The sequence below is a fragment of the Serinus canaria genome, chromosome 1A, assembly GCF_022539315.1.
Source record: "Serinus canaria isolate serCan28SL12 chromosome 1A, serCan2020, whole genome shotgun sequence".
Lineage (NCBI taxonomy): Eukaryota > Metazoa > Chordata > Aves > Passeriformes > Fringillidae > Serinus > Serinus canaria.
In genome coordinates, this window is record NC_066314.1 from 28,732,345 (window position 1) to 28,757,773 (window position 25,429).

The following is a 25,429-nucleotide window of genomic DNA, read 5'->3' on the forward strand; positions in this document are numbered from 1 at the left end:
CAGCCTGACCCTCCAGAATACCTATTTGTTCCCTTCATTTGGTGTCATCTGCAGATTCAATGAAGGTGAATTCCATCCACTCCTCCAGGCCACAGACACAGACATGAAGCAGGATGGGCCCAGAAGACACCCCAGAGACACTCACTCTGGAGAGGGTGTGACCCCTTAACAACTACTCCCTGCATCTCATCATCCAATCGCATTTTCACTCATCTGGTTGTCCACCTATCCAAACCACAATATCCTAACTTGGTTTCACAAATATTGTGGTACAGTGGCAAACAGACAAGGTAAATAATGTCTTTTTTGTTCTACCCTTTTTCAAGAATCCACTCATTTTATCACAGTTAACTGCATTTTTTTTTTTTACTTAATCAAAAAGAAAATAGGAAAGTTTTTTTTCCAAAGTTGGTTAGTATTTTTTTTTGTACTACCACAAGACTTGACCGTAACAGGAGTAGAGCCTGCATCTTGTAAACAATGGTTTGGTTTTATTATACATGGTTTTGGTTTTAGTATAAATGTTTTTCCAGTGATGTTAAGTACTCACCTGATCTTGAAGAGCTTACTGAAATATGCACTCCCAGCTATGCACTACTGAATCCTGAAATCATCAGCAGTAACCTAATTTGGGACATTCATCAAATGTCTGATAATGCAACTGACAACTTGTCACTGTTGACTCAGGACTTTAACCTTTTAACACTAAGTACCTGAACACAATGAAACACAATATATTTGGGAAACCTCAGCACAACTTTTCAGTTAGAAACCTTTAGGCTGTAAACTTGTAACATTATTGCTTAAATAGCATTTAGTATAAAACATATAAAAAATATTATGAATTACAAGACACATTTGTATGCTGCAAATATTTTGCAGGACTTAACTTTGCAAGCCAGATGTCTCTGCAAATAGGAAATTCATGCTGGTTGCCCATGGTTTCTTTAAGTTCTGTTAGACCTTCCTCGTGCAACAGTTTTACCCCAATGCATTCAATGCATTCAGAGTTTGGAATTATTTTGAAACATTCCAAAGGATTTTGGTAATGCTTTTTTTCCTTATCTGTATGAATCTCAATCTACAAATTTTTCCTGTTCGTGACTTGAACCTGTTATTCTCAGTTATGTTCCTGGCATTAGATGTAAAATAACTACATTGTACAATATTCCTGCAATCTTTCGTTAAGTGGAATCTTAAAAATCACATTTCATTATTTCTCTCAGACAGACTGTTGCATAACATGAAGGATCAAGGTCAAATGATATATGGAGAGACACTTTTAAATCATTTAGATGGTTGTCCTCAATTTTGATCTCTTTTTCACTACTTTCCAAAAAATATGAGAGATTCTGAACATTCTTCAAAATGAGTCTGTAGCATCCAGGTATATTTAGCTGTAATGGAGACACTCTGAATTTGCACAACTCCAGGTCATCCTTAGAAAGTCTTTCATGGTACCATTGTCCAACTTTATTATTGGGATACTTGATGCTGTGTCCCACCATCGGAAGAACCACCTTCAAAGAAAAAAACAAACATATTTGAGGTAGTGCTCATCCATTCCCCTTTAAATAAAATTTAAAATGATCATTTAAATGTGTTTAAATGATCATTTAAAGTGATCATTTAAAAATGTGTTTAAACCTTGTGTTTTGGGGCCTGAAATAGTAAACCAGCAGATTCTCTTGTGAAATGAAGCTGTGCATTAGCAGGTATATTGAATGTCATTAAAGCAGAAAAAATAATCAATGTATCAGGATTCCTAAAACAAGGCAGTATACAGCAGCAAAGACATTTACTTGCCATATATTCAGTTGCCATGCAAGACTTCACAACTACACTTTGAAACCTTCAAAAATTAGAATGTCAACTTCTTTTGAAAGTTTTTCCCAGTAGACTGAAATCTTTCCTGAAGTATTCAGCTTCAGGATAAATACTGTCATACTGAAAATGACACTGTACTTACTTCCACTACCAATCTGAGAGTGGAAATCAGTTCACATATGTTTTCTTCAATGAGCATTCTGGCAAGGACAAAAACTGGACCAGTTAAATTGATTACATTATTTAAACCAAAATGTTTTGATCAAATAAAAAGATAAACAACTTAGAATTTTTCATACAGACTTACTTGGTATATAGAATATTTGTTAGCTGATTCTTCTGCAGCAGTGACTACATGAACCTGACAAGACATTTAAGAAATAAAAAAAACAACCTTTTAAAAAGTAAAAACATATGCTTTATTTTAGGAATAATGCACTGAACTCACAAACTTGCATAGAATATTAGGGTTATTTGACTACTGCAGGGGCAGTAAACTCGGGTATGAAAAAATCTTAAAATATGTTAAATTTATATTAATCAGTTTACTGATAGATGGCATTGCATTAAACATTTGCTGATGCTAGCTATAACTATTATTCTTTGAGTCTGAAGTTAACAAAGTCAATGCCATCTTGTGCTACATCAGCAAATGTAGCACAAAAAATACAAAAAAAATGTTTTATATTAAGAAGTAATATATCTGTAAAAAACTCTGTAACTCAATACTGAATTTAATACATCTGCTTTTAATTTTACTTGATCTAATTGTTTCATTAACATTCACTCTCAAAAATACTGGTAAAGAAAAATCTCAATTGAAACACAAGCTCTCCATAGGGACTGGAGGTAACCTTTCAAATGCTCTTGCCTACAAATTTGTAAGAGGTTCACCCAAAAAAAATTAATTACATTCTGTCTCTGCACAAATCTGTTTGTTCTCCAGGAAACACTGCACAGTTTAGGATTGATCTGATCAGGAGAAAGAGAGAATCATAGAATAATCTAGGTTGGAAAAGGTTGAGTTCAGCTGCAAAACATTGCCAAGTCCACCACTAAACCTTCATCACATACATGCACGGATGGTGTCCCAACCCCTTCTCTGTGCAGCCTGTTCCAGTGCTTGATAACCCTTTTGGTGAACAATACTTTCTAATACACAATCTAAATTTTTCTGGCACAACTTGAAGCTATATCCTCTTGTCCTACCACTTGCTACTTGGCAACTGTCTTCACAATAAGTTATGCTAACCCTAAAAGAGAGAGCATCTGAAGAGAGCACTTCAGAATGGACTTGAGTATGTCAAAACCTGGAACCAGACACTTCAATGCCAGATTCTACTGACTGGCTCATGCACAGCTATGGCTCCATGCACAGCTCCCAGGCTGAGCTATGGGCAAGCAGAAGCACTCCCTTGCCTTTTAGTACTTTACCAAGAAGACTGCTGCATTTTTTGAACAGCTGCTACCATTTTAGACCCAACACCACTGTAATTGTGCTAAACATGTTTTGCCTCTGTAACTGCAATGAGATTATCGGTTCAGCCTGAGGCTACCCTTCACCCTGGACTCACACTCAGCATTGCATTTAGGAAAGGCCTGATGTGGAGAACAAGACTCATATCTGCACTGACTAGTAATATGGAAACAGCCTGAGTCTATTTTGAAGGCCTTCCCCAGTCAGATCCTAAGGACATTATATACCATGGAGACTAAATTTTCACATATTTCATTTCTGACCTCCTGTTCTTTCTTCTCACTCGAATAAAATGGACAGCCAAAATAGATTAAAGCTGCTAATTATATGTCTAGCTTGTAGCTCTATTTATGGTGAAACAAAAAAAAAAAATCCTACATTATGGTTTTTTAAACTTAGTCACAAACATTACATATTTTAATGAAAGAAGACAAAATAAAGGCATTACAGTATGTCTGCTTATGTATTCAAGTACATTAAGTTGTTTGGGGGTTGTTTTCTTTTTACAAGAACTACTTTACAAGAAGACTCACCTTGTCATTCAGGGAAATGCTTTCACCATTTTCTTCCAAGAAGACAAGATCACCCTCGACCACTTTTGAGCCATAAGTCTTCAGCCTATATGATGCTGCTTCATTCCAAATTTTACTGCAATAAGCATGGACATAGAATATGCGCAAGGAGTGAGGAATGTTGAGCCATCCTTTGGTACAACCTTCATGATTTACACCATAGCGATTTAAAGCTCGTAGCAACATCTTCTCTCTTACTTTAAATTCTGGCAGCATTACAAGTGTGCCCTTTGCATCTTCTGATATAAACAAAAATAACCATGTCAGTAATCCCTGGTTATTCAAGTATTACCTGACATTTAAAAAAATAAAATAATCAAATAGAGAAAAAAGGTGTCAGTCTAACATCTCCATGCTTTGATTATTTCCTTTCTTTCAATGTGTTGTGTTGGACAAATTTCATCTTGTATGCCTATTAACACAGACCCATGAATTTTATTATGTTTCATGCAGTATAAATTAAACTAGCTGTCATTCAGTTATTTGGCCTAGTTCAAACAATTTTTTATTTTTTTTTAGAAACTTATTTTGTCACTCCAAAGTGGTTTTTTTTGAACCAGGTAACTGGAAGTAAAAACCAAGCTATAAAAGAACATTAAATCTCTATTTCTCATCATTTCAGATGTATTTCACAGCAGGTAAAAACCATGTCTTTATTTTTAAAGACAAAAATTATATTGACCTTAGGGAAGTCTGACTCTTAGCCAAGATGAAAATGCATTTAATCAGATTTTTACTGCATTATATAAATGCTGTATATTTAAAATTTTATGGGTTTTTTATTTTTTTTTATTACAAGTGAATACCTGATGAAGCCTTTTGCACAGACTTCTATGTCTGCTTTCAGGAAAAGAGAGCAGCTTTCAGGGTCCACATCAACTGGAAATTCCATGCATCATACAGCCATGTACAGAACAGAATCATTTCTCTTACACTTTTTTGTGAAACCAAACATTCCTTTGTCTTTTGAAGCTATATATCATAGTTGGTATGTCAATCTACAGTGATAAGCAGGCTAATAGATGAGGAATATTTGAAAAGAAAAACACGTTTGAAGTTGAAAGCAACTTCAAATTGGTGAGAAAGTTCGGCTGAATGATAAAACCAATAAATATGGCAAACAGAGCACTCTACTCAGCACACTCCTGCCTTTGACCTATTTTGTTGATTTTCGTTCAAGAAAGAAAGAAAGTAGATGTGTTAAGTGCTGAGTATGAGTTGGGTGCAATATTCCTGTATACTTCCCCCACTAGGGGGAAGAAATTCATTATCCAAAAGCAGACAGATGGAAGGAGGCCAGAATTCCCCTGATAAATCTTGGTCTCTTCCAGCATTATGATATACAGCATTTACTTCCATATTTTCTTGTACCTGATATGCACTCATTTTCCACTATTTTGCACTTTTAGGGCCTCATCCTCATAAAATTTCAAAATGTACAACTCTTTCAAGTTGCACATATAAAAATTATAATGAAGTTCATTATAATAAAGTGTAAGTAGCATAAAGCAGTAGGAAAACAAAAACTATTTCCCTCGGCAGCAACACTTTACATAAATACATGGACAATTTAAGTGGACATACCAGTTTGAAGAAAGTATCTTTTTGCATTGTTTACAGGATCATCAGTATCTTCGGGTGTGAAAAATAATTTCACAGCTTTCACCTTAAAAGTACAATTTTTTTTCAGTTAAATATGACTATTTGTCAGCTAAACAGGTAATCATGCATCCACTTCTGTCTCAACATATTCTGCAAGCTCTTAAAAATAAATCAGTTCTTTAGTGTCAAAGTTAAATTCTCCCTTTTACAAAAGATCTCATGAACCAGAGAAAAATGTGTTGTGCCCCTTCTCAGATTAAAAAGAGGTTTTAGTCACCCAGAAAATGTAAAACAGTTTTCAAAGCTCTGTGAATAAACAGGTCACTTTCTTGGTCATCCAGTTCAAACTTCTCCACATGAAATTGTCAACATTCTATCCTGAACAGTAAGGTTCCTTCCATCCTGCATGCTTCATGAAAAATTTAGACTGAACACTTTCACAGTCTCATACAGAGGGAAAACCTTTTTTAATTTTGTTTTTTAATACTGATTTGTATTAGGTTAGATGACACTGTGACAAGGAAAACACTATACTAATCTCTGCTACTTGCAATATTGGAGGAGCTACTCAATTTGCTAGCACTTCTACCAACCTGTGACACCTGGCTCTTGTCCTCCACTGTATTGGACTGTGCAAGCACATACTGGCACATTTTTAATATAAACAGTAATTCCTACCTATTTAAAATTAAATTACTAAGACTAAGGATTTAAATCATTACTGCTCAGGGACTGGCACCTGGTCCAGCTACGGTCTGATGTCAGATACATCAACAGCAACTTTCATGGGCTGCTCTCAAATCTCGATTCTTGTACTTGAAAGATAAGCTTTCCTGATTTTTCTCAGAATCAAAACAAGATTAGAAGAAAAGGAGATTCAAGTATCCTTTTGACTTTCTAGTGTTTGATTAGTCTTCTTCCTACTTCTTCTATAGTGCCAAACACTACACCACATACGCTGAAAAGTACATTACTCTTATCTTATAATTACTTAAGAAGCTCAGAACTGAGAGTTTGGGAAAGTAGTCAAGGAATAATGGAAAGCAGAAATCTCTTCTATATACCAGATAAATTACCGCAGAACTGAAAAAGCAAATCCTCTCTTATGAACTTATGTGACATTTTTAAGAAGTAAACAGACCCCCAGCAGGACAGAGAAGCTACAGTTCGGAGGTGATCAGGACCATGAATAAGCACTGTATGAAGACTGTTTCTTTTCAGTGTTCAAATCCTGTCTGGAATGCAACCACTTTCCTGCCAAGTGGCATGATGACAATCCCAATCACATTCCAATCATAGACAGAACAATCACCTCAGAATTATTTAAAGCTTCACCTGCTGCTTAAAAAAAGGTTTTAGTTTCAGTATGAATATCTTCATACTTATGTTGTTATCAAAATTGATCTACAATTGTTTCCAGCACACAGGTGGATTTATCTCACAAATGAAACTGTTCATTGAGAAGGTAAACTCCAGTGCTAGATATTGCAACAGTAATATGAAATTCTCATGACAGTAAGTACTCAAATTACAAAATGGAAATACCATTTTTTCATTCAGTAAAGCCAATCCTATTTGATCTGTCTGAACAATTTGTCCTTGTCCAAACCGCTGAGGTCCGTAGTAATTCACAAAACCTTTTGTCTAGAATGAGAAAGAATAAATATGTTACATGCATGAAAGTACTGGGTATGATCAATAAGACCAGGCAGACAACACACATACATCTATATATACATCCAAAATGTATAAAACCAGAAACAAAAGTTACATAAAAAGTAAAACTCATAAATTCATTATAATATTTTTGGCACTAAAAAGACATCTAAAAAGACTATCAAGTACTACCATTGTCTTCACATTATTAAAAAGACCCCAGGTAAATGAAATCCCAGGTAAAATTAAAAATATTTCTATACAGTTAATTATTATAATCAAAACTATAGATCAAGTCAAAGTAATTAAGCTTTTTAAATGTGTCAGAATCTCTATTCAAGCAAATGCAGCACAGCTAATGAACAGTAACCACTGGACATTTTTTCTTAAAAACACGAATCTTTTTAACATGAGATAATTTCTGTTATTACTGCAATATAAAGGTCAAAAGTGAACACTTCCGCTAATTGGGATTTTAAATCTCTTGATGAATTCTAGGTCACACGTGGAAAGTAAAATTACAGTCAGGAGACCCAAGGAGAACACCCCTTTCTAGAAAACAGTAAATATGCATGGAATAGACAAACACAAAACAAATACTTGTTTTGTAAATGGTTATTAGGTTCTAATTTTATTATCTTGCTTTGGACACCTATAGGTCCCATACAATTGCTTTCACACAAGAAGAAAAATGCATATTTTGGATTAATATGTATCCTGTTTTGTCATTTATCTTCTGACCAGTAAGGTAAATCTAATAAAGCAAGACACACAGTCATAGGAATTTGGGTTCATTTTCCAAACAGCAAAATAAAACAAGTCAGATGGAGCAAAGAAAGCATTATAGTACCAACTGAATGCTTTTCTCAATAACAAAATTAATTTCCAATGTACACGTAAAGTATTTTGCTTTTGCACACTGGGTAGTTTTCATTCAAGATTTTATTCCTGGATTAATCTTCTAAAAACAATTTATATTACAGTTATTACGTCAAAAGATAGGGCAAGAAAATCAATACTGTAAAAATATCTACAGTTTTTCCCTTCCATCATTTGCTTTTATTTTTCTCAGTGGTTTAAGAATGTCTGATGATCAGAATTTCCTTCAGGGACTAAAGAAAGCAGAATCAAAATCCAGTGCATTTCAGGGGAGTCTTCTTTCTCAGAGATGGACATTCCATGTGTGTTCATACCATGGAAGTTTTTCACCCAAGCCAACCATGCATGTTCCTCACATGACCAAAAAAGGCAACCAGCTGTGATGTGCAGTGAGCATATGTGTGTTTATACAGGTATCCCATACACATTATATGGATGTGTAAGTACATTGTTTCCCCTCTCATCTGCCAGAGTGAGACCCATCATTTGGCTGGCCTCAGCTCTGTGCAGCAATGGCTGTTATATGCATACTCATTTGTTACTAAATTCCCCTTTTCTTTTGCTGCACCACCCTGGGGTCTCCAGTCTGAAACATGGAATCAATTCACTTGTAATCCCTTCTTGGAAGGCAATTTTATTCCTGATTCCCTAAGTAATGCAGGAAAGACACAAAACTGCAAAAAGCACCAAACTTGGGAAATACTGCCATTATTGTGCTATTACATGCATTTTCCTTAAACGTACTTTTTATAACAGCAGAGATTTAAAACTCTGCTCATTATCATGAGCCTTTCTTACCTCAACACTTTCCACTGCTTCAGCTATTCTCTCCTTCAAATCTGCAGAAGAGTCATGACTGTGGTGCTGGAGATCTCTCACAACTATGTCAAAGTGATTGCCCTTCAGCTGACCAAGTCTGAGGTGCTGGTGCGCTGGACGGATGTTGTATATTTTCATACCCTTTTTTTCCATTTTGTTTCCAATTTCCTTCAACCTGGATAAGTAATTGGAAGACATTATGAACCATCCTCTACTAAAGATATACAACTTCTGATGACTGTCTTTTTCACCTTTGCACTGATACTAAAAACACTTTAAAAAATAAAATGGGATGTATAATAATTACTATGAGAAAACAAAATCAGATGCAGAGATAGAAGTCTTAAAATTTGGTAAAAATCCAGAAATACTTTTTAAATTATTGGCATTTTTATGATATTGACAGATGCTGGAATTAAGCAATTCATGGAACTTTCTCAGAGTAACTGCACTGAACTTTTTTAATTGAAAAACTAGTAATTTTTTACTCTTACCTCCTCAAAACCTGTTTTTCATTAAAGGAAAAGAAAAGGTAATGTGCTCTAGCAAACTGCAAAACACAATTACTCTTTCTCTGTCAGCCTTAACAAAAACAAATTCAGTGTACTGACTCTCTGGGTGTGCTTGCACATGCTTGCAATTGGAAACACAGCTGACATTTCAAATATTTACCCCTTAAAATATCCACTCAATCTCTTTGTTCTTATGTGTAAATAACAGTCATTCAAATCAAAGGAAAATTTCAGCATAAGAGCTTGAATCCTAAGCAATATTTTAATAACTTCATAAACTGTTCATTTATAAAAAAATATTTATTTCTCTTGCTGTGTAGAGGCATTTATCTATTTTTCTTCATCATTTAAACACTATAATGCAAAGTTTCGCTATTTATCTCTTTGACAACAGGCCTTACAGTCCAGTTTGCAGTCGAGTTTTGCCATTGGCTTGAGTGCCAAACTGCATATTCATGAAAGCCACAAAAGATTAAAGCCATTTCCAGTGTGCTATATACAGGGAAGAGGAAGACACATCAGTAACAACATTTCAAGAGATTCTACCATGTTGATACTTATAACACCAAAAACTACACGGTAAATTGCTTGCATCCAGATTTTAAGTACCTCTCAGGAGTCACCTTCTTCACCACCATAGGCTGCAAAGTGATAGCCTTCTTATCTTTGATGCCAGTGTAGCTGAAGTCTGAAGGAAGAACATCAAGTTCAGCTGCCAACAAGCCGATTGCTTCTAGTGTTTCTAGGTTTTCTTTCTGAAGGGTGAAAGCTGCAACAATCATCTCAGAATTATTAGAAACTTGCCTTTATGTTTCAGTCTTCTGCCATGACAGACGGGCAGGTTCTTCCCCTTAAACTGTAACAACGTGGAAACTATAAAAACACCACCCTCCTACCGCACAAATCTAAATCAAATGTGACTTTTACAGCACAGAAGGAAAAAAACAAAAACGGTACACAAAACTCAGACCAACCAAAAATTCTGATGCCTTTAAAAACAGTACCTCATAAAATGCAACACAATTCAACAGACGTGCATGGACATATTGCAGGAGACATTGTCTGTATCAGAGAATGCTTTGAAGAATGAGATCATAAGTCAAATTTGACCTTACTAACTTGTTCAGTATCTAGATGCACCTCCTAAAATCCCACAATTATTTTCAAGGGAAAGCTATCACCATGGGAATACCACAGAGTTAGTGGCTACAATCAAAAGAACTGTAACCATTATCAGCAAACAGTTTATGTCAAATCGCTGCAGTAACTTGATTCCTCCATTTCATTCTCCAGGGATGTAACACCACTGCATTGATAATGACTCATTTCAACATAAACAGCGACTTGACAGGCCTATGTGTCATATAAAAATGATCCTGAGTATCAGACTTATCTACACTAAAAACACATTTACCTGTATAAATATCTTGCTTCTCCTGAAAACCACCAGCACACCTTTTTCTGGACCAACTTTTTTCTCGAAACCGTACCATTATTGATGTATTTGGCTGATCATTGACATCTGTCACAGTAAAAGATTTTGTTTCTAAAAGCTTTCCAAATTTTCTATTGATAAAGTGGTGAACTGTTTTTCTGTGCTCTTTATTTCCATCAGGCTCAAAGGAAAACGTAGAATTTTCTAGCTTTGCATCTAAAAATTTAAAGAAATCACTTGTTTCCTTTTCAGTCACTAATTGACAAAGTTCTCTGTAATCAGGGTTCCCTTTTACAATCATTTCATTGTCTTTTGTAACAGTGACTAGAAAGGGGAATTTCTGTCTAACAGCACTGTGTAAATCAGCTCGAATTTTCTTGTCCAGCCTAGGTCCTAGCGAGAACTCCCTAGCACCAGCATCAGCGTTGTTTTCCAAGCCCCTACCCTCCTTCACGTGGCAGGCAAATTTGTGGAGCAGTTCGCTCATAGGCTTGCCGAGCAAGGACTCCAACACAGGGGCTTCCCCGAGGCCGGACTGCAGCTCGGGCTCTCCCTCAGGCTCACTTTTGCCCGGGGATGCAGCACAGCCGCCTCCCGGAGGCCCGGCCGCAGCATCCCGGGGGCAGCCTGGGGCACTCGGGCAGGGGGGCTCCGTCCTCCGCTTTTTGGGCTCCCGCGGACACGGGCTGTCCTGTGCCGGCGGCGCTTCGCTGGTCTTCTGGAGCAATTCAGCTCGGGAGTCCCCGAGGAAGAGCTCGAGCTCCGTCACTACGAAGTCCCTGGGCGCGTTTTTGATGGTGCCGCGGAAGCCGGTGTGCTTCGTCAGGTAACTGAAGGAGGGCAGCATGGCTGCGGCCTGCCCTGCTCCCCGCCAGGCCGGAGAGGAAAAAGGCAGAGGGCCGCAATAGCATCAGCTGCTATGCAAAAGGCTGCTGAAAGGCGGGGAGGGAGGGAGGGAGGCAGGCAGGCAGGCAGGGACGGACGGATGGAGGGACGGAAGCAGGTAGGGAGCGAGGCACGGGAAGGCGAGGGCGCCGCGCACTCCCGGAAGCCGCCGCCAGGGGGCGCCACGGCCTCCTCCTCACCCTCCTTCCATCAAAGGGGTCCAAGGACGTTACCAAGTTCCCCAGGGCTGGGGGGGGGAAGACAACGAGACAACGAGCCCCCCTCCTCGCGTCCGGACATGGATCGTGCCAGAGGCGGGGCCCCTTTCGGCCGCCTATGGGAGGGCCGGGTGATAGAGCGCTTCCGCTGCGTCCTCACCGTGCCGGAGACGTCAGCGGCACGGGGGTCTGGGCCCCGCCCCCTTAAAGGGGAAGCTCTAAAGGCGGAGGGGAAGCGGCGGTACCGCCCGGTGGGAAGCGGGGCCCGGGGCACCGCGGGCAGGCAGCGATGGTGAGGCGTGAGGGGACTCCGGGCGGCACCGCCCCGGCTGCGGGGTGCAGGGGGCGCTCGCAGCCGGGAATGGTGGGCGGGAGCTGCGCCGCTGGGGCGGGGGCGGTTGTGGCGCCTCGCTGGGCGGGCGCTTCCCGGCGAAGCGCACGGGTAACCCTGTGTCCCAGCAGGAGCCGAGGATGGGCGAGCCCGTGACAGATTCCACGTACGTCCGCTGCCTGAGCTACGGGCTCGTGCGGCGGCTGGCGGAGCTCATCGACCCGCAGGAAGGGTGGAAGAAACTTGCGGTGGATATAAGCAACCCGTCCGGTGAAAGCAGATACAGCCAAGTGCACATAAGGTCCGACATGAAAGTCCCCGAGAGTAAACTCGTGCATTGCCCGTTCAACACAAATACCTTGTTAATCCCGTTTTCCAGCCCATTACTGTAATTTGCTGCTCTTGTGCTGGTGGGCACTTGCGTCTTACGCTCCCATTTCCTTAGGGAACGCAAGATAATTACTTCTAATTACCTCAGGTTTTAAGCAAGCCTCATAAAATTGACCAAAGAAATTAGGATTAATTAGAACTACAGACACAGCTAATTTTAGCAATACGGCGAGGGCTACATAACTTTCTGTACCCTAAAGACTAGTAGGCATTGATGTTCTGGTGCCCAAGAGACAGCTGTACTGTAACTCATAATTCACTACTTCCAAGAAAATGCCCAATAAACGTGGGGAGCCCCAGGCCTAAAACTAACAAGTTTACTTGAGGAGTAATGCTTGCAATATTTTATGAGCATGTCATTTCTTGAAGGGTTTGTTGAGTCCTTCTTGAAGCTGTTTCAAAGACTGAGATTTTTACATGCTGTATGTATAATTTTGGGTTTCCAGCCTTTTCTAGTAATGGTAGTATTAAATCTTTGTTTTTCTTTCAATAATAATAATATTAAATTGGTCAGAATACTGGATCTCATTTTCTTCTTAATGCCCATCTCAAAATATTCAAGGTGGAGTGGGAGTGCTAAATGGATGCAAAACAGTTATTTTTGCCATTTGATCTGAGTATGACTAACTCTCTGTCTCTGGTTGACATTCTCTTCTCTGTTAGTCCAAGATGACAATATATTATGGGTCCTAGAAAAACAGCTGAAGCTATGTATATGTGCATTTCCCATAGTTTTTTCCATATTTTGTATGCTTTTACCCTGATTTTAAATGTGTTTAGGGTTTTTTGGCTGTGTCTTCAGAAAATTTGTGGCTTTTGCAGTGCATTCAGATTTTTTTTTCAATGTCGATTATTTTTGTCATTTGCCTTTAATCTCTTTCCCTTTATGCATCTTGGGTATTTTTTTTTCTTTTTTTTTAATACTGGTCTTTATATTTTAAGGAAATTTGAGGCATTTGTACAAATGGGAAAGAGCCCCACGTGTGAATTGCTTTATGACTGGGGAACTACAAACTGTACAGTTGCTGATCTTGTGGATCTGCTGATTAGGAATCAGTTCCTAGCACCAGCAAGCCTTTTGCTTCCAGGTAACTGTTACTCTTGTACATTTTGTACTGTGTTCTCAGTTTTCTAAGATGCTAAAGAGCTTCACACTAACTTGAAAATCAGAAAGGATTAGGTTAAAATAACCAAAAGTGAATATATTTTCTACTTTCTATCATTTGTAATAACAGTTTAAGTAAGAGTTTTGAGTTTCAACAAGAATGCTGGAGTTTGCACATAGTGGCACAATATAATCTGGTGGTACTTATGTGTCTCCTAATTTTCAAAAATACTGGCATTAATATTACTTAGTTTTTCTCTGGTTCCTAATGAAGTTAACACTTTTTCTAAATTCCCTTTTCAGAAGCTGTAAGGATGCCACAGGAAGTTACATTACCTCTTTCTTCACAGGAAACCTTGCCTATACATGAGAAACAGCTACCTGTACAAGAAAAAAAAGTGGCATCTGTAAAGCCTGCTTTAGCTCAGAGTACTGAGAAGCAGCATTCAGATTCTTCCTACTCAAGTCAAGAAAACAGCAGCTCACAGTCCAGTAACACAGGTAGACATTTACTTTGGTAGAATTCAGTGCTGGTTTTTTGCTGATCTGTACTTCACCCCATGTGAAATAAATCATAGTGGTGCATGAGAATGATGACTATTCCTGTCATGGTGCATCTGTGGGAAACAGCATCTTGCCAATAAATCACCTACTTTGAGGGCAATCTTAACTGTTGATTAAATTGCAATTTCTTTTTTGCCACACATAATCCTGTTGTGCTTTTCCAATACTTATTTTATAGACTGTTCAGCATCTCATGCTTTAAAAGTAGATTTTGTATGTCAAAAATTACTAAGAATGCTGGAGAAAAAATGATTAAAAAAGGCATTTTAGGAAAGAGTGTGGTTGGTCTGTTCTTTCCTAAAGGTTCACTTTTGGGTTGCTGCTAACCTTGGTGTATTTTCTGTATAGACGGCACTGTGGCTCTCTCTGTGATCTGCTACACATTTAATTTCTGCTACCTGTATTGCAAGTATGAATCAAAAATACAATCAGATGTGTGCTACAGTGCTAGTTGTGAAGAGAATGGTACATAGGTAATTGTATATGTTTATCTGCTTCTTTCTGTGTTTTTGGTATCTTCATCACAGAGCTGGAAGTAGGGCTCCACTGTGTCAGGTTTTGTGCGGGAGCAAGTTTTAGTTTTAAGAGAACTGAAACAGAAAACCTTGTTCCTTAAGTGAAAGCATAGTTTTATGCTAAATGTCAATGTCTTTCAGATTTCCAGAATTTTTTATTTCATGACTTGGAAAGCATTACAAATAATTTTGATGTGCGACCAGAATCAGCTGGAGGTAATAAACTGGGAGAAGGTGGCTTTGGCATTGTGTTCAAAGGCTACATCAATGGCAAAAACGTGGCTGTCAAGAAGCTCATTGCTGTGAGTTGTCCTGGGAGTTTTTCATTTTAATGACTGTGTACTTTATAGAATAGACTTGTTTATCTTGTTTATTGAGAAAAGTCTTGAATTATACATTTCAAAAAGTGTTGTCACTGCCCTACACATTAGTTGGCTTAAGAAGCTTAGTCCCATCAGTGTTTCAAGTCAGCACAGTCACAGGAGCTAATTCTTGCCTCCTCTGTAGCTCTCCTTTGAGGGGCTAAGCAAGTTGTTGGGAAGAGCAGAGTGCTTCCCCAGTTTTTTTCTTCTCACCCTCAAGAAGTGCCAGAAGAGAAGGGGTCCTAAGGTGGTTTCCGTATCAGATTAGGATGGCTGAGATTCACAAGCTAAATAGGTATTGTCACAGAATTTTAGTCTTTATAACCATTCTTTTGTGTGAATATTGAATTTTGTAATTAAATACTATTAGGGTGTAACTGCAATGATTGGAATAAGTTGTTGATTACTGAAACTGGATCCATTTATCCAGTTATAGTGTTCCAAGGAATTTAAAGTCACATTCCAATACTTTATTTTTGAACTGAGTAGAAGGTGTATTGTGAAAAGTTAACTAAGAAAGGCTTGCAAATATTTTTTTTTTTTAATGATCAACTGTGCATTTATTATGAATTATTATGATGTCAATATCAAATTCTTCTTTTTATAGATGGTTGATGTTAGTGTTCAGGACTTGAAACAGCAATTTGAGCAAGAAATAAACATAATGGCAAAGTGAGTACATCATAAGACAGTTTTTGTCTTTCTAACATAACAATTGGTGGAAAATGTTAACTGAAAATGTTAAACTGTAAATGTTTCATATACAGCATAATCACATTTTGTTTGTTTTAAAACATTGCCACACAAACCTGGCTTTGTGCAGTAGAGGTGAAACAAATCATTGGGAATCAAGTTCCCTCTGCCTTGTGTTTTCCTTAGATGTTGAGAGTCTTTCAGAGCACATATGAACAGATTTCTTTTTTTTTTTTTTTTTTTTGCTATAGGTGTCAGCATGAAAATTTAGTAGAATTACTTGGTTTCTCAAGTGATGGTGCTCAGCCATGTCTGGTGTATGAGTACATGCCCAACGGTTCATTGCTTGACAGACTTGCTTGTCTGGTAGGTGAATTTTTTTCTAGCTTCCAATTGTCTTACTTTGCTAAAGTACAGGAATCTGTGGAATGTCTTTCAAATGGAACTGTACTGTGATGGCCAAATGATGTTTTACTACTTTCTTCTGATTTTCTAATAACAAGTATTCTCACAATAAGATTTTACACAAACATTTTGGATAGATTAAAGCCAAATCAGGCTGTCAGTGCAATGTCATCTACTGGTATCTGAAGCATCACAGAAGCTTGCACTGACTGTGCCTGTGTGAGGCAGTGCAGAGGGTGCTGCAGTCCTGTTCCCAGTTCTTATGCTGGCATGTTCTCTGCTGGTTCCTGAGATTCTGTGAAATCTCTGAAACTGACCTTGTTCATTGTCCTTGTGATAGTGGTTATAATACAGTGCTCCTAGTCTGCTTATCTCTTTCTGAAGTTCGAAAGTAAATGTGAATTTCAATGTTAAAAAGTATTATTTTGTATAAATGCTTATGATTTAATCAAATTGTGTATGTACTAGCCTTGGCCTTAAGTAAATAACAAGTTGCTTTGGTTTAGTGAGGCAGTTCTGTGTATCAAGGACACACAGTTCAATTGTAAGCCAGACTTAAGGTAGTAGATTAGTGTCTGTGTTAATTTACTTAAGGAGTTAAAAAAATCTTCTTAATACTAAGCAATTACAGCTTCTGAGGTTGTAATCTGGTGAGCATTTTACATTGGTGCTACTTCAACTATGCATGTCCTCAGACCTAAGATGTTGGGCTTGCTTTTTTTTCTGCACTAATAATCTGGTTGTTCTGGTTCAAGCATTTGTTAGTTGGAGAAAGATCTGGATTATGGAACAGATCAGGCTGATAAATAATACTTGGTGAAAAAAATATTTAATTTTCATCTGGAGACATTTCCTTTGTAGGGTTGCACAAATACTTCTGCTCCAGTGGAGAAAAAGTGGTGCTATGATGAAAATGAATAGCAGTGCTTGGGGAAAGAACTAGTTCTGTTAGCACTGCTGTCTCAGTTTAGATTGATTTGTTTGCTTGCATACACTGCGACAGGTGCAGTTATTTAACTGAATCAGTGCAGGAGAGAGACTAAGTCTTATCTAAGGACAGTGCAAGTTTATCTGTAGAAATGAGGAGAGCTTAACAAGGATGCATATGAAAATGATCATCAGTGTAACTAGCTGTTATCATCAAGGGAGCTTTAAAGCTTTGGGATAATTGAAAGCTAAAGGAGAAATACAAAGAAGAGACAAACTTATGGCATAAATCAAGGAATCTAAATCAGAATCTATAAATTAGAAAGAATCTTTTTTTAATTAGATCAGAGAGGTGAGTAATGTATTTACTTGAACATCTCTTCTTGCTGATAATTTAATTTTGTGACTTCACTGGATGTGTTTGATGCACAGATTCTTGCTTGTGTCATCTTTGTCTCTGGATGTTGAGCAGACAAGGGAGGTGGTAGAATGGGCAGCTACTGTAATCCACTTCCCTTGGTCACTGACAAGATTTTTGATGACTAGTTTTTAAATGTAGATGTCCTTATTTCTGAGGTTTAATTAGCATGAATAAAGCTAAACTCTCAAGAAATCCAAAAATGCTGTAAGATTGACTTCTTGTTGTTAGTAAAAGCTGTGGATTGCTTTGAATTCTTCTCTTTGTGTATAAGGCTCTGGTATCAGTGCCAGTACAAAAGTGGGAGCTGCAGTAGATACAGATAGGTCTTTGCAGAGCAGCTGGCCTTGGAGGGTCACAATCAAACATTAACCAAGAACATTTTTTGCAACTGGCAACTTAATCTAAGGCAAAATACAGGAAAAGAACGTAATGTGACAACGGCATGTATTTCTACCCAAGTCAATTAAGAAATATATACTGGTAGTGTTTTTAATCATCTACTTGAAAAGAACAAAACATAGCAAGATGTTGCTTTTGGGTCTGGGGGTTTTGTGTGTTTGTTTTGGTTTATGTGAGCATATATGTATTTTTCAGATTTTTACTTGCCTTTCTCTCTTCTTAATCAAGGATGAAACTCCACCAATTCCTTGGAATATGAGGTGTAAAATTGTTCAAGGTACAGCAAATGGCATCAACTTTTTGCATGAAAATAATCACATTCACAGAGATATTAAAAGGTAAAATGTGCAGGCTATTGCTGGCTGCATTTTCACATTTTCATTTTTCTTTCTAATCTTTCCCCTGTTCAAGTAATTTTAGAGAGAACAAACTGCAAAAAGCATTACTTCAGACAAGGGCACAATCTTCTGCAAGTGACATCCATCTCCACAATCTTCTCTGTGCCACAAGGAACATGACCAGTACAGACTTCTAAAGATAATTATGGGGCTAGAACCATAGAATTTCTTAGGGTGGAAAAGACCTTTAAGATCATCAAGTCCAACTGTTAACCCAGCACTGCCATGTCCACTGCCAAACCATGTCCCGAGGTGCTTGCATTTACATGTCTTTTAAATATCTCCAGGGCTGGTGACTCCACCACTTTCCTGGGCAGCCTCTTTTACTGCTTCACTTGGTGAAGAAATTTATCCTAGCATCTAATTTAAACCTCCTGTGGCACAAATTGAGGCCATTTCCTCTTGTCCTATTGCTTACTGCTTGGGAAAGGAGACTGACCCCCACCTGGCTCTAGCTTCCTTTCAGTCTGTTAATTGTTGAGTGCAATAATGTCTTCCCTGAGGCTCCATTTTTTGCCAGCTCCCTTAGCTGCTGGGACAGCTTTCCAGCCATGGGATTTTGCATTGTAATTGTAAATGTGTTATAATATGTAAATTGTAATTTGTATCTGTTACTTTCAAATAGTTATTTGAGTGCCACAGGAACACACAAAGTTCGGTTCTTTAACTGCTTCTAATGAAGCTGCTGTTAAGAACAATTAATTTTTAAATAGGGAATTTTTCAGAAAAACACATCTTTTTTTTCCCCCCTTTTTGTAGAACACTTCTTCAGTGTCTCCTTTGATTTACTCCTATTTTTTATGAATACAGTAAAATTACTTCAGTCAGGTTCATGAAGTTCAGGGTTCTTCAATGATAATGAATGGTCATTGTTTGTTATACCAGAGTTTTTTTCTATGGATATCAGAACTCAGAATAGGCAGGGGTTTTGTTGTAGAGTTTGGTTGGCTTTTTCTAGGGTTTTTGTTGTTGTTGTTTTGCTGCTGCTGCAGTTTACTATGTTGGTCTTTTTAAAAAGAAGCCCAAATCTTTGAAGAAGAAAAAGCCCCAAATGCCTTACTCTTTCTGATGGTTAAGAAGGAGCAAATGACTGCGTGTTACAGTTGAATGTATCAGTAGCTTTCTGGCTTCTGGCAACTTTGCTAAATACAGGCAAATTCAGTTTTGTGACCTTTCCTCTTGGGGAGAACAAGCATTTGCTTCAGCTGTCTCATGTGTGTGCTTGCTGCTTTGACAGTTTGTTTCTTCTTTCTTCCCTGCTTAAGCCTCTGGAGAAGTGTAATGACTGCAAGGGATGCACTTTTTTACCTTACGCTGCCTCTACCCTTCTAACTGCTGTGAGTTGATCATATTAGAGACTTGGGTTTGGGTTTTTTTTTGTTTGAATAACATTTTGCAACTTGTTGTGTGAGTAGTTGATTAGTACTATTAATAGTGCTGCCACTCCTAGATAACACTTAGATGAAGAGACATCTAACAAGATTACTTCAGCCTTCATTTTGCTGTGACGTGTAGACCATTCATAAACACACAGGCATTAGAACAGCTCTCTAGGCTAGAGGGAAGAAGACTTAATGGGTATTCTCACAGTTGTTCATAGTTTTTTGGATTGGTTACACCCAGGAAATAGCTCAGTTCTCTTTTGAAGCTTGAAAGTTGCAGTAAAACTTGCATTTGTTGTGCTTTTTGTTTTGTACCCAGAAAAATGACCACTCTATCGACTGGACTCAAGTTGATAAAAAGCTGAGATTTATGAAGTTGTGATCTTGTTATCTTTTTTTTTTTTAAGAAGTTGAGCTTTAAACAGGAGACCAGTTGGTGGATGATGCCAAGTGTCTGGCCTTTTGTAGTAGTCATATACCTAGCAATATTTACAGCAGCTCTAACATCAAGTGATCCTTCGTAACTTAAAGCTGTGTTAATTTTGTTCAGGTTTGGTGAACAAGAAGGGCAAGTTAGAAGTATAACTTTCTAGGAAGCTTTATATGTTATATCAGGCATTATGGATTTCTTACGGTTCCATTAAAGGGATCAGAAAACGAGGATTTCATAAATATTAAATCAAGCTATTTTAAAATGGTTTTAAGTGGTACAATTTTAAAACCCAGTAAATTTCTGCTGTAATTCATCCCACTGAGTATTTTATGAAAGCGTTGAGGACTTTGAGATGAGCCTCATTTGTCAGGGTTGCTTTTTTTTGAGGAAAGTAAAAGCTGGAGGTCAAGTGAAAACACAGCACATAGAATATTCTAGCAGTAATAAGTTTTCTGGTTTTCTTTCAAGACAAGAATAAGAGTATTATTATTCATTTGGTACATGAATTTGTCATGGTCGACATAGTATTAGATAATAGGTATAAAAAACCTGCTTTTGTTAGTTCTGAGCAGAGATTTAGATTGTAAGAATTAAACTGTGATCCAGTAGAAGTTGATCAGAGCTAGTTATTCTCTGTTGTCTCTCTTAAAGCCAAACCATAAATGTAACATAATTGGTCTGTTAAAAGAAACTTTTGTATTGCTAAGGTTTGGGGGTAGGGGGAACATCTAGTTTTTTTCCTTGTGTTTTGTTGGTTTGCCTTTTTTTTTTTTTTTCATTTTGAAATTGAACAATTTCCATCAAAACTAAATTTACATAACTTGTTTCATGAATAATGTATGAATATCTTAGCTTTCAAGATAGTCAAAATAGCAGTTTACATTTGGTTACTAAAGAATTAATAATCTGTCATAAAACCTATTTATTGTACTGTTTGAAAAATTCTCTTTTCTTTTTTGTTTCTTCCCTTACTTCCCCTCTCCATCAGTGCAAATATCTTATTAACTGATACATATGTGCCCAAAATTTCTGACTTTGGCCTTGCAAGAGCATCTGTAACATTCACGCAGACAATCATGACTGAAAGAATTGTTGGAACAGCAGCCTATATGGCACCTGAAGCACTGCGAGGAGAGATAACACCTAAATCTGATATCTTCAGTTTTGGAGTAGTAAGTAGTATGTGGGAAGCAGTATATGACTTCTTTTGTAAATGATAAAAGCATACAAAATCAAGGGTATCTAAAATGAAATTATTACTCTGGCCTATAATTTTTCTTTTTCCCAGTAGATATTTTCTTAAGATAGTGTTTCTAAACATTGATTGTGTTAAAATCATTTGAATATATTGATTTGCTGTGTTAAAGACAAGAGTAAAATAATATTCCAGGTTCTAGCTAAATGTGGTTGAAGTAGTGTGGAACTTTGTTTTTGCTTGCATGGTATTGCACAAAAGTGTAACTCAGGCTGAAAGAGAAAATTTAAGAAACTGGTCCAAAATTATTGTGTTTTACTATATTCAACACCAAAAAAGCAACATCCATGTTGAATTTGCCTTAGAGCTGAGTACAAAAAAGACATGAGCTTAATATTTGGAAGAAAAATTAATTTTGGAAGAAAAATTAATTCTGAGTAGATCCAAGACCTTACTCACTACTGACCGCTTCCTTCACAGAATTTAGTTTCATGGGAAGGTAGGCCCAACACTATGTCTGAATAGTTTGGAAATCCTTCAGTCTTGCTATGAAGGAACACCACGTAGGGTGAGAATAACTTGTGTTGAAATTTGTAAGCCACACTGCTAATAACAGTTAATGAAAATGAAGGTAGGAACAAAACCAATGAATTGTATAGGAAGTCTTTGGACAAACACAGATCCTGAGAGGATTTGTTGACAGGCTGGATGTCATGCTCCTTTTTGCAGACCATATATATGCTAAGGGTTATTCTGTGCTTTATTTTCTCTTCTGATTTGTTTTCCTCCTAGGTCTTACTAGAAATAATAACGGGTCTTCCTCCAGTAGATGAAAACCGGGAGCCACAGCTGCTCGTATGTTCTTCATGTTTTCTCCTTCCCTCCCACTGCTCCAGGATCACTTTATATGAAATCATAGTCAGTTAACAGGTTCTGAGACAATCAGTTGTTGGTCAGCAATTTCAGACTGACCCATAGAGGAAGGCAGAAGATCTGCCTCTACTCATTGCTTCTTATTTATTCATTTATGCTTCCTCAGACAGTACATGTGATTACATATAACCCACTTCAAGGGTATTGAACTGAGGACTTTTGGACTACACCAGTCAGATTTCAAATTTGATTTTTGACTAGAAGTTTCCAGCAGATACTGCAACCACTGAGACTGGAGACAGAAGATTAGTTTACAGACAGACATTAGTTTACAGGAAGGGACTTTATAAAAGTGATTTAAAAAATTATACCAGCTTAAGCTTGCATATTTGTGGGTTATTAGGATACTTAGTTGATTGTGCCTTTTCTCTTACAAAAGAAACAATACTAGAAAACTGAGCCTTGAAGTGGGAGACAATTAAATCTGTATGATATGGCTTAAAGAAATTTGCTTTATGATGTTGTGGTAATTAAAATTATATAGAATAAAAATAATTAATAAATTAATAAAAATTATAGTTTATTTATACTCTCATATGCTGTTCAGATACTTACAATGTTATCTGCTTATTGGTTCAAATTCTTTTGTAGTTAAATATAAAAGATGAAATTGAGGATGAGGAAGCAACTATTGAGGATTATGTTGATGAAAAGATGAGTGACTGGGATGTACCTTCAATTCATAAAATGTATTCAATTGCTGATCGGTGTTTGAATGACAAAAAAACCAGAAGGCCAGACATTAAGATGGTATGTAGTCTTTCAGAAAAAAGGCTTATTTTGGGTGAGAGAGTGTGTGTGTTTTCCCTGCATACGGTCACACTATCAGTTAATTATATTTGTCTGTTCTCTTCCAGGTCCAACAGCAGCTCCAAGACATAAAAACTTGATAATGTGTTTCTTCTGATACACCAGTGTTTATGTAATGGAGACACCAGTCCCAAACATTTAATCAGTATTTAGTGCAACATTATCAGTGATTCTGCTTTCCAGAACTTTCTGGACACATGTAAGGTGACCTGTGGGCCTGTCAGCAGCTCTTTCACATTTCCTTGGTCACTGGGCCTTTAACATGGGAAAACTCTTTCTTAAATTAACAAATTGTAGTGCTGGTACATCATCTTCTCCTGCAGCTCTTAAAATGCATTTCCATATTACAATCTATTTGATGCTTTTTATTTCCAAATATTTAGTATGTCTGCTGCAAAAGAATATGACTGTAACTGGGCAGAATATTTTTTTCTGCAAATTGCTTTCTTGATCAGGTGTACTAGGCCTTTGTCTATTGAAGACAAAACCATTTAATACCTATAATGGTACTTAATGAGAAATGACAATTACTCAATTTAAACAAGCTTCTACTTAATATTTTAGCTTAAGAGTTCATATTAGAGTGAATGGTCTGGTACTGTTAGTGAATGTGATTATCAAAAAGTCTTCTTGGTGTTAGGCTTCTTGGTCTAGTCTAAGGCTGCAAGACATTTTCTAGGTTGTTTTTTTCATTTCAAGGATTCCCAAGCAAAATAGTTATCTTGCTGTGCAGATGCATTTACATTTGCAAATGCTTTCTTACAGTGAACTCTATGATGACAAACCATTTAATTTTTATTCACAGGAAGACTCTTAGCTACTTTGACTATTTTAGGAGGATTGAATATTTTTAGTACTTTAGAAGAAGATTCCATATGGATTATAAATACAGATGGTTGCTTTTCTTAAAGAGGTCAGAATAATGATGTGAAGACCAATTCTATATTTTACTTAGTCAAATAATTAAGCTATTTTTAATATATATATGTATGTATATTAACTAAATACAAAAGTGCACTTCTGAAAATATAAATGGAAAGCTTTTAAAAATAGAAACATTGACAGCTCAAAGCAGACTAAAAATGGAATGAAAGTGTCTAGTAAAATTCCAGATAGTTTACTAAGTATGAACATATTACCATTGTAAATGAAAGATTTTTTTTTTATATATAAACTCATTTTGCACTTCTTGAACTTTCTTAATAGCTTAGGGATAAGAACATATTTGGGCCTGCAGTTAAATTTGAAATTTTGTGATTATATGTGACTTCATTCAGGAATATATACCTCATTGTAGGAAGCATGTGATTTCAATGTAATGATATCATTAGATTTCTGGCTATTTTTTTGTATTGCCTTTTCAAACTTCTAGATAATTTAGAAAAAAGGATGAGATTTTTTGAGTTTAAATTGTAAAAACCTGTTAACATAAAAAAACCCTCTGCATTATTACTTCTTTCTACTATTAAAACTTTGAGCCTTGAAAATAATAATAATTTTATGTTGCTTGCATTTCTGTTAATAACATTTTGGTAACCTCACTGCATGGAGTAAGGCTGTACAGCTCTGAACCTGGAGAAAAAAGCTGCTATAAAGCTAAATTAGAATAAAATCTGCTGAAGCCATTCTTCAATTTTAAGCATCTCCAGCTGTTATATGAAGGTTTATTAGATCATGCCTGCTTTTTACTATTCCCTGGAGCTGGAATACAGCTACAGTGTTGTCCAGAAGTCTGTTTGCTGTAGCAACTCCCTGGTCAGCTCTGTTTACCTCTGGTAGGGTAGAACATTTCTGTTCATACACCAACTGTGATATTCTCCAGTGTGAGGAGAATCTCAGCCACAAGCATGGGAGTTCCTGCTCTGTCATACTAGACAACTACTATTTGCAGTGCTGCTCTCAGCAGTGAGGTTTTGGCAGTAGTTTTCCCTTCCTCACTGACAATGAAGCATGTTAGCTACTATTTCATACAATTTGGAAAAAAGTCTTGGACTTCTTTAGTGAATATAAGGGGTTAACTGGGTAAAACTAGCTAACTTATGTGGCAACTATTTTTTTTTTAATTATGCAGGTGGCAAGGAAAAGGAATTTCCCTTTCCCACCCCAGATTTTTTTGAGGTCTCCATAGAGTAAAGTCAACATCTCTAAACACTAACAGAAGATAAGAGTAGCTGACTTTAGTTTATTTTGCTCCCTCCAAAAACATTAAATTATCCTAGAATACATACTTCTTTGTTTTAGTTACTATAAGTCTTTCTAGGACACAGATCAGTAACTTGAGTCA

General features: G+C 37.1%; 2 protein-coding genes across 6 annotated transcripts; one reads left to right on the forward strand and one right to left on the reverse strand.

The window, feature by feature from the left end:
- Positions 1-469: 469 nt before the first annotated feature.
- Positions 470-11,975, reverse strand: PUS7L (pseudouridine synthase 7 like). Of its 3 annotated transcripts, none has more exons than XM_050988040.1 (8): positions 10,759-11,975; positions 9,954-10,032; positions 8,812-9,007; positions 7,024-7,122; positions 5,461-5,542; positions 3,838-4,115; positions 2,135-2,188; positions 470-1,520 (listed from the first exon to the last, which is right to left on the reverse strand). In XM_050988040.1, exons 1-8 carry the CDS (start codon positions 11,624-11,626, stop codon positions 1,197-1,199), a joined length of 1,980 nt encoding a protein of 659 aa, XP_050843997.1. In that variant the 5' UTR covers positions 11,627-11,975; the 3' UTR covers positions 470-1,196. The 3 variants fall into 3 exon arrangements, with proteins under 3 accessions (XP_050843997.1, XP_009093329.2, XP_050843998.1); XM_009095081.4 differs by having other exon boundaries at positions 9,954-10,113; positions 10,759-11,966; XM_050988041.1 differs by lacking the exon at positions 470-1,520 and adding an exon at positions 1,529-2,027 and having other exon boundaries at positions 9,954-10,113; positions 10,759-11,969.
- On the forward strand, positions 11,480-24,716 carry IRAK4 (interleukin 1 receptor associated kinase 4). Of its 3 annotated transcripts, none has more exons than XM_050988043.1 (12): positions 11,480-11,605; positions 12,345-12,514; positions 13,546-13,691; positions 14,012-14,209; positions 14,929-15,089; positions 15,757-15,821; positions 16,094-16,208; positions 18,223-18,332; positions 21,196-21,379; positions 22,195-22,257; positions 22,927-23,085; positions 23,193-24,716. In XM_050988043.1, exons 2-12 carry the CDS (start codon positions 12,354-12,356, stop codon positions 23,223-23,225), a joined length of 1,395 nt encoding a protein of 464 aa, XP_050844000.1. In that variant the 5' UTR covers positions 11,480-11,605; positions 12,345-12,353; the 3' UTR covers positions 23,226-24,716. The 3 variants fall into 3 exon arrangements, with proteins under 3 accessions (XP_050844000.1, XP_018775200.1, XP_050843999.1); XM_018919655.3 differs by lacking the exon at positions 11,480-11,605 and adding an exon at positions 12,018-12,174 and having other exon boundaries at positions 12,342-12,514; XM_050988042.1 differs by lacking the exon at positions 11,480-11,605 and adding an exon at positions 12,018-12,174.
- Positions 24,717-25,429: the final 713 nt, after the last annotated feature.

Excerpts from the sequence above, each read along its gene's own strand:
- PUS7L (XM_009095081.4), bottom strand. The coding sequence starts at position 11,626 with ATGCTGCCCTCCTTCAGTTACCTGACGAAGCACACCGGCTTCCGCGGC. Across the intron at positions 10,114-10,758 it reads GAAGCAAGATATTTATACAG|CTTTCACCCTTCAGAAAGAA; the intron begins GTAAATGTGTTT and ends TGATTGTTGCAG. Across the intron at positions 5,543-7,023 it reads CTTTACTGAATGAAAAAATG|GTGAAAGCTGTGAAATTATT; the intron begins GTATTTCCATTT and ends TGTACTTTTAAG.
- IRAK4 (XM_018919655.3), top strand. Across the intron at positions 13,692-14,011 it reads AGCAAGCCTTTTGCTTCCAG|AAGCTGTAAGGATGCCACAG; the intron begins GTAACTGTTACT and ends TTCCCTTTTCAG. Across the intron at positions 15,090-15,756 it reads CTGTCAAGAAGCTCATTGCT|ATGGTTGATGTTAGTGTTCA; the intron begins GTGAGTTGTCCT and ends TTCTTTTTATAG.